This window comes from Sinocyclocheilus grahami, unplaced genomic scaffold (assembly GCF_001515645.1).
Source record: "Sinocyclocheilus grahami isolate Dianchi unplaced genomic scaffold, SAMN03320097.WGS_v1.1 scaffold1110.1, whole genome shotgun sequence".
Lineage (NCBI taxonomy): Eukaryota > Metazoa > Chordata > Actinopteri > Cypriniformes > Cyprinidae > Sinocyclocheilus > Sinocyclocheilus grahami.
Window position 1 is genome coordinate 173999 of NW_015506289.1, and position 9046 is coordinate 183044.

Here is a 9046-nt window from a genome sequence, read left to right on the forward strand (position 1 = left end):
GCAGAATTACGAGTTACAAATGCAAAATTATGAGATATCAGTGCAGATTACGAGATATAAATGCATAATTCTGAGGTATCAATTCAGAATTACGAGATATAAATGCGGAATTATGAGATATCAATGCCGAATTACGAGTTACAAATGCAAAATTATGAGATATCAATGCAGAATTACGAGTTACAAATGCAAAATTATGAGATATCAGTGCAGATTACGAGATATAAATGCATAATTCTGAGGTATCAATTCAGAATTACGAGATATAAATGCGGAATTATGAGATATCAATGCAGAATTACGAGTTACAAATGCAAAATTATGAGATAGCAGTGGAGAATGACGAGATATAAATGCATAATTCTGAGGTATCAATGCAGAATTATGAGATATAAATGCAGAATTGTGAGATTTTATTCTGTGGCAGAAACAGGTTTCCATAATGTTCTTTTAATTCTAATGTTGATATTTTCAAAACTGAAAATGTTTTAAAACATTAAAAACTGAGACAGTTCAGATGCATATTTTCTAATGTCTAATTGTGATTGCTAAAAGGTTCTGAATTTGTAGGGCTTCAATGCTGATGTCCTGCTAATCTATTTTCGGCTGTGAGCTGCTGGAGAATCAGAGGTCAGATAGTGACTCAGCACTTTTGTTAACGCCCCAGACTGAAATGCTACTTTTTGCAAGTTTGAAATAGCCTGAGCTAGTAAGTGGGCAGCTCTCATGGCCTTTGAGCTTCTTCTCAGCTTCTTCTGTGTGTAATATGGCATTCATGTAACTTAAATAGTAGAACATGATGCCAAGGTCATGGGTTGCATTCTCAGGGAATGCATGAATGCAGTGTAATTTACTTTGGATTAAAGCACCTACCAAATGCATTCATGTAAATGTTCTCAGGCTAAAGAACTGACAGCGAATGCAAAGTCATATAGCGTATCTGTACATTTGTATGATCTAATTCAGCCTATTTTGATTGCTTGCATGGTGCTCCTGTTCTTATTTCAGCAGTTCGTGACAGAATGGGATGGAAATGTCACAGACAGTCTTTCAGTCTGTCATTTCATCCATTATTAATTGCTGAGTGTGACAGACCTACGACTTTTTGGCAAAAACAGTTGGTAGGTTTGACACCCCTGTCCAAATTCAAATTGAATCAGCTAATGGGACAGCGCCCTTAACAGTGACTGCTTATAACTATGGTGATTTGTTGAAAACGATGGTTACTGTGGTGTATTTTTAAGGGAAATTTAAACATCAACCTCAAACGCATATATAAACTTTTTCTCTTCAGTATAACCCTCTTGTTCCCTTATCTATGGCTAAACTGATGACATTAACATGATAATTGAATTAATGCACAGTCAGCACTCTCTTTGTCGCTTTCACTGGCTCGCTTTCTTTAATCATTTTTCTCACTAATACAGTCGAGAGCAGTGCAAGTGAGTTTTAATCAAGTAGATCTGACCGATGTAATGTGTTCTGCTCACTGTAGATGGCACTATGTGCGTAAGACTGTGGATGTGGGTGGTTGCGTGTACATTACCATTATAGTCGTGACGATAACAGTTCTGTTCTCCATAGCGGAATCATTTCCCATGGAGAGTTCATTCTGGACCAGAACCAATTTATCCAGGTCGTTCCAGTAACCAATCTGCAGATGATAGACGATGGGGTGATCAATCCTGTGTGTATCAAATTACGGTGTGTATCTGTATAAATGGATGCTTGTGTGTCTAAATGTATGAAACTGTGTTGTGTGTCTGACCTTGCGGGGGCCGTTACTCTTTAGCTCAAAGACATCCATGGTGTAGTTGACTCTGCGTCCATAATGGTCAAACTGGATATTCCCAGTGAGACCCTGGATTCTCACCTTTACGCACACACATACACAAGGAAGTATTAGTAAGACAGAACACATATCACCTTTGGTAAACATGGAGCAAAGTTATAATTTGTAGCTACAATTTTAGTTTGCTGAGTGGATTCAACTTTTAAGATGAGTTCAAACTAGTGTCAGATTTGATAGCAAGTTTATGTATCCTTTGTATCCTGCATTGTTCGAGCCCCCATTTAGTCCCGCCCACTCCCACCTCTAGTACAGAGCTCTGCCCATTCTTACCTGTCAAAGAGCATCAAATCCACTCCCACCTGTTGTACAGTCCTGCCCACTCTCACCTTTCAGACAGTGTCCTGCCCACTCCCAGCAGCCGTTCAGAGTCCCGCCCACTGTCACTTTCAGACAGTGTACCGCCATATAGAGGCCTGCCAACTCTTATCTGTTAGACAGCATCCTGCCCACTTCCACCTGTCATACAGAGTCCCGGCCACTAACACTTTCAGGCAGTGTCCCGCCCACTTGCTGTACAGAGTCCCACCCACTCATATCTTTCAGACAACAGTCCCGCCCACTCCTACTTGTCATGCGAAGCCCTGTCCAAACTTGCCTGTCAGAGAGCATCTCGCCCAGTCTCACCTCTCTTTCAGTTCCACCCACACTCACCTTTCAGGTAATGCTTCACCCTTCGTACAGAATCCCACCCAAAGCTTCCCACCCTGTCTCACCTGTCATATAGAGTCCCGCCCTTTCCCACTTGCCATACAGAGTCCCGCTTATTCCCATTTGTCATACAGAGTCCTGCCCATTACCACCTACCTTACACCAGGGGTTTTCAACCTTTTAGGACATGCACCCCCCCCCCCCCCCCCCCCCCCCCTCACCAATTGCTGGGTTTGTCCCTATTTAACCCAGCACTGGGTTGTATTTAACCCAGCATTTTTTAGAGTGTATTTACATAAGAAATGCACGGATCCGTTATACTGATATACATTTGATATTTTCTTTACTGTTTACATTCACTTAAAACAACCGACTGTGCATACAAGGATACTTGTCAAGACAGCCATTGGTATTCACCTGCTGTCTGAGAAGGCTATCTGTTTGTGCACTTCAGGTGTGCGCGGTGCGCATAGAAACGCTCTATCACAGTGCGTGCATACCGCATTGAGATGTCTTGGGCTTAAATGGCTAAAAATTACTTTAATGTTTAAACTGACAAGACTTAAAACACGTGAGAATGAAAAACTTTCTCGAGGAAGCAGCACTGGCCTGATCGTTAAGATAGTTTTGGGGGGCTAAGGTGACAGATAGGGGGGCTGAAACCCACCTAAAAGGGTTTACAACCGCCCCTGGTATAGCATGCGTAATTATACTGAAACATAAATATATAACAGTTTACCTGATTCAATGTGATGGCTGAGCCTGTTTCTGAGATAACAACATGCCAATCCGTGGTTGGATTTCCGACACGGCTAATTGTAAATCATCTTACACTGTCAATAAGCGTGACCAGGGTTGCCAGGTTTTCACAACGAAACCAATCTAATTGATACTCAAAATTTGATTGCCCCCTAGTGGATGGCTAAAGACTTGTTAACTCATATTCATAAATCCTCAAGGGAACGTCTCTGAATTAACTGATGCTCGCACCCTGCTTAACAGATGCTGGCCCCACAGGTTGAAAACCCCTGCCTTACACAGTCCTTTTTATTCCCACTTGTCATACAGAGTCCCACCCATTCCTGTTTGCCGCACAGAGTCCCGTTTATTCCCACTTGTCATACAGAGTCCCGCTTATTACCACCTGTCATACAGAATCCCTCCCATTCCCATTTGTCATATAGATTCCCGCCCATTCCTGTTTGTTTTACATAGTTCCGCCCATTCCCACCTGTCGTACAGAATCCCGCCCATTCCCACCTGTCGTACAGAGTCCAGCCCATTCCCACCTGTCTCACAGAGTCCCGCCCATTCCCACCTGTCATACAGAGTCCCGCCCATTCCCACCTGTCGTACAGAGTCCCGCCCATTCCCACCTGTCATACAGTCCCGCCCATTACCACCTGTCTCACAGAGTCCCGCCCATTTCCACTTGTCGTTCAGTCCCGTCATTACCATTTGTTAGATAACATCCTATCCAGTCTTGCTCACAGCATCCCATCAACTCTCACCTGTCTTGCACAATCCCACCTGCTCTCACCTGTTTCAGATTTCGTTCCATGTCGATGCCCTGGTTCCAAGGAGCAGCTGGGTTTGCCAGACAGTCTCCAGCGTTGCCTCTGCGAGAGATGTCGATCTTCTGTCTGCGCAGATTCCGAAACGCCTCCGCCATCACTAGCACACCATCATACGTCAATGATGATGTGTACTGAGGAGGTAAAAGGAATATTGTGTCTTTATTTCATTCACACTACATTACCCATGCTTCCTGTTTACAAGCACATATCCAGTATAATGCAGAGCCGTCCTAGTGCCTAAAGTAGATGTAAATGCAACAGAGAGGGCAATCTAGGTGAGTGCATTGATTATTGCCTCCGCCGGCTTGCTTGTAAGGCTGTGTACATGATGCAATGTGACATAAAACTGCAATGTAGCACCGTCACTACTTGTTACTGGAAAAGCTATTTAGCTGTAAAGCAGTACAGATTGTTGCTACAGAACAGTAAAGATCAAGAGAGATTGCTGGGGAAAACAGTGCATCGTTTTTCTCTTTATGAGGTACCACTAGCGGTAAAAAAAAACCTTAACCTCACCAACAATCAAAATGGATTTTCATCTGTTGTTATTTCCATAAACAAATACAAAAGCACGGCTATTCGCATGAGTAAATCGTCCCAATAAGACAGAACGAGTGTCAGTGGCTGGATCTGCACTGACACCGTTTGTTATGAATGAACTTGATCAGCAGAAGATTTATGGTTCTAGCAGAAGCATAATAACATCCAATTAACATTGAGAGAAAGACAGAAACAAACAACAATCATTAAAGGGGGAGTCAGCGAGTGAGATGCAGAAAATCAAGAGCGAGCAAGAGATGGAGATAGTCAAGGCTCTTGCCTATAAAGTGTGCTCTAATGAACCCATAAAGATTGGTCTGATGTTCCTCTGATAATTTATAGCAGGGACTGCAGGATGGAAGTGCTAATCAATGGGAGTAGAGAAGGAGCTCCACGTTATCAACAGAGGGGAAAAGCAAGGTTTTTGAGCTGAGGACAGCACAATGCTATGGTTATGCAGAACAAAACCATCTTAATTAGTATATTTGTCTTGTTTTCTAGTACGGAGAACTGTAATACTTTTTGTGTGGTACCGTGCGAGCATTTCACTTGTATTTGCGACTAAGAATAGATGTGTGCGAACTGTAAAATGTATTTAGGAGCATGTGTGTGAATAACAAAACGGCCCAGTGGGTCCTTAAAGTATAAAAATAATCAGTTTTATGAAATTTAAGGTAATAAGTCTTGAATTATAATATCTGAGTTTTAAAAAAATATCTTACATTTTATAACTAACATCTTAATCATTTTAAGAGTCTTAAATTTGGGAATGGAAAAGCAGGAATTTGTTATTAATATATTTATAAATATATTTATATACTTTACTTAAATGTACTTTTTTAGTATTGTTATTTTTTTTAGTATTTAGTATAGTATTTATGTCTTGGAAAACTAGAATGGTTTCCCAGTCTTCAAAACATTTATTTACTTGTATTTAGACTTTATTTCCCCAACAGACGGGTTAAACGTGGCTCCGGCTGCGGTCTGTCATGGCTTAATTGACTCAAATATTGCTGGGCAGCTGCTCGTTAAAATCTCATTGGCTAAAGCTTGACGAAGAATGTGTCCTGTCACAGTTTGATTGGCTGAACATCTGTGACTGGTGCCACATGCGTCCGACAGGATTATCAGAGTTTCGACCTGATTTAAACCAACCTGCTATCTGCTGGGCGGTTTCGAAGCAAGCTGTTTCAGTAGATAAGGAATTATGCTGCTAATGGATTCAGTGGCGTTTAGTACAGATCTCAGAGCATGTTTGCGCTAATTCCTTTAGTGAACTGGGGGCTGAAACAATGCAGGAAAATAAAGTGTGTGCAAATAAATGTCTGCAGTGTTTGTTATTCAGTGTTTGCATTTGTGTTTAATTATGTTGTAAATGTATTTGCGTACCCTGGGTGGGCTCTCAGATCCTGGATACTCCCTCTGGTCTAGTTTGTTCCAGCGCTGCATTAGTTTGATCACCATTGGTTTGCTGAAATCCACCAACTGGAAACCAGTGACGTTTGCCCCGCCGTGCATAAACCTCTCAAGAGAAATGTCCTTAAATCCCTGCAGGGAGAAAGACAGAGAGCAAATCAGAGTGAGAGCGAATGCAGCCGATTCATTGAAAAGATAAAAAGGTGGAAAAATGGAGATTGACTGAATGAATTTGAGGCGGTGTGAGTTATAAGATTTCTTAATATCCCAGATGCTGACGCTAACAAATGTCAGCGCAGAATACGTTAAGGCACAGCACAAAATAAGCAATGATAAATCACACATAATGTAACAATGTTCAGGTTCAGCAGTCAATCATAGTCAGAGTCTCCGAAATTGAACAAGACTGCAAACTCCTTGAGACTAACTACTAGTTCAGATCAAATTAATCATCCAGATTGTGCTTTACAGTTTCTGAGAGGTGCAAAACACCTCATGTTGCTAGGGTGTTTTGGGTGGTTGCTACGTGATTCGCTCAGATTAATTCGAGAAAGATACATACAGATACATTAAAAAAAGATGTGAGAAGTGCAGTGTTGCCAGGGCATTGATTTATGGTTGCTAAGATGATATGAGTAATGCTTAGCTTGTTGCTATGTGGTTGCTAGGGTGTTTGGTGTGGTTGGTTTTAAATTCTATATTTAAAAATGTAATTATTATATATATTATATATATATTTAAAAATGTAATTAGAGAAAGATTCTTTCAAATACATAAAGTTTTATATTAAATTAATTAAAATTCATTACATTATATTAAATTAATAAATTATATAAAAAAATGATAAAGATACAAATACATTGAAAATTATATTAAATGAATTAAATTATTTAATATAAATGTATACATTTGCTAATGTCGTCTTGGGTGTCGCTGAGGTTAATGAATTCTTTCATTTTAATTATACATTTTAGGAAATTCATTTTAATATTAAAAATAATTATTGTAATTATCGTCTGATCACTTGGTAAAGCACTAGTGCACATGATTTAAGGAATCCTTCACAAACGATGTGAGTTAGATGCCAAAATGTAATACTGCATTCAGGTTTTCTTCAGGAAAGTGAAGCTCAGTCACAGAGAATTACAGCCAGAGGACACGCTGTCCTCTACATGTGTTCATTTCCTCCAGCGCTCCATCCCTGTAGAAACCCGCGCCAGCACTCACCAGGTTAGCCACGATGTAGTGATATCCTTTCACATGTTTGCCCACACTCACAATCTGAGAGAAAGACAGAAATACAAGGAATGAGTGACTGGAAAAGACTATTTTATTACACGCTTCAGCAATACAGCCTACAGATGTATTAATATATACTTGGGAAAGTGTATATTAGAAAGTATTTTTACATAGAAAATAGAGTTTAGGTTCCAAGACATTGTGTGCATTTCAGAATTGACTGAATTGAGAATTTGAATTTGTATTAATGTGGCAAATAGGATGCAGTTCAAATTTGAATGCAAGTACAATTAAAATGAAAACATTCGTTTTCTCCATAGGTGAATTGATTTTGAACAATAACCTTTACAGACCTATTGTGAGGTTGTTAATCGATGGCAAATGCTTTTGTTGAAGCCATCAGCCTGCTTCTTTTTTTTTTTTTTTTTACTTATTTTTGTAAATAATTCCTGGTAAGAAACTACATTACCCATGATTCTGTAAACTCGGCACCAATTACAGAATCAAAAACAGGTCATTCATGACAAAAGAATACTTTCATCATGTCGAAGAGGACTTTTTCACTGGAGGAAGTGTAATTATGGATTATGGACTAGCCAGAAGCAACGTTTTGAAGTGGGAAAAACCTCAAAAAGTTACAAATGTAGCATTGCATCACTTGCTCACCAGTGGAACCTCTGCAGTGAATGGGTGCCGTCAGAATGAGAGTCCAAACAGCTGATAAAAACATCACAATAATCCAGTGATTGTGGACAGCACCAAAAAAAAGTCCAAACAGCTATACTTTGATAGTCCACTTTAGGCATTCTACTTCCTATAAGTAACTTTGCACCTACATGTCAACTAGCAGTCGTTAGAGTATTAGTAGTCTGTCTGTTTAATATCTAAAACACTTTATTTTGATGGTTGCTCAACAGATGTTCTACTGACTATAAGTAACTTTGCAAGTACGGCAGCTTATTCTACTAACCCTAACCTAACAGTCTACAAATGCTCTAATGAGAGTTAGTTGCAAAGTTACTTACAGTAAGTAGAATGTCTAAAGTGGACTATCGAAATAAAGTGTAACCAACATCACAATAATCCACAAGTAATCCACAGCACTCCAGTCCATCAGTTAACATCTGGAGAAGACAAAAGCTGAAACAAATCCAAGTTATTATGGAAAAGTTATTATGGGTTATATTTGAGTTAAAAACATCTTAATGCTTCAGCTTTTGTCTTCTCCAGATGTTAACTGATGGACTGGAGTGGTGTGGATTACTTGTGGATTATTGTGATGTTTTTATCAGCTGTTTGGACTCTCATTCTGACGGCACCCATTCACTGCAGAGGATCCATTGCTGAGACACTGATGCAATGCTACATTTCTCCAGATCTGATGAAGAAACAAACTCATCTTATATGGGCTGAGGCCAAGTAAGTTTTTCATTTTTGGACTATTCCTTTAAGTAAACAGTCTTTTTCAAATACTTCAGTTTTTAATTGAAAATTTAACAAGGAGCCATATCTTTTGCTGGATGTGAGATTTGTCTAGTGTGTAACTGGTATCGGTGTAAGTTCAGTGGCCGCTGTTATCCACATCTGCTCGAGGAACATGCTGGCAGGACTGGCAGGGCATGTAGAGAGAACATTCTGTTGATGTTGTACCTGACTATGTCCAAATGTGAGACTGTGTGTGCGTGTGTGAGAGAGAAAGAGAGAGAGAGAGAGTGTGTGTGTGTGTGTGTGTGAGTGTGAGAGAGTGTGTGTGTGTGTGTGTGCTCGGGGGTGC

General features: G+C 40.0%; 1 protein-coding gene across 5 annotated transcripts in view; it reads right to left on the minus strand.

Moving 5' to 3' along the window:
• The window catches only part of LOC107566895 (glutamate receptor 4-like), an 86717-nt gene that overhangs the window by 45610 nt on the left and 32061 nt on the right, over window positions 1-9046 (minus strand). For all 5 annotated transcript variants that reach the window (XM_016252457.1, XM_016252456.1, XM_016252455.1 and 2 more), the window contains exons 5-9: window positions 7261-7314; window positions 6007-6165; window positions 4041-4208; window positions 1769-1873; window positions 1547-1654 (exon numbers count right to left, since the gene is read on the minus strand). In XM_016252457.1, the coding sequence (XP_016107943.1) occupies window positions 1547-1654; window positions 1769-1873; window positions 4041-4208; window positions 6007-6165; window positions 7261-7314 (594 nt within the window). The remainder of the gene's footprint in view (window positions 1-1546; window positions 1655-1768; window positions 1874-4040; window positions 4209-6006; window positions 6166-7260; window positions 7315-9046) is intronic.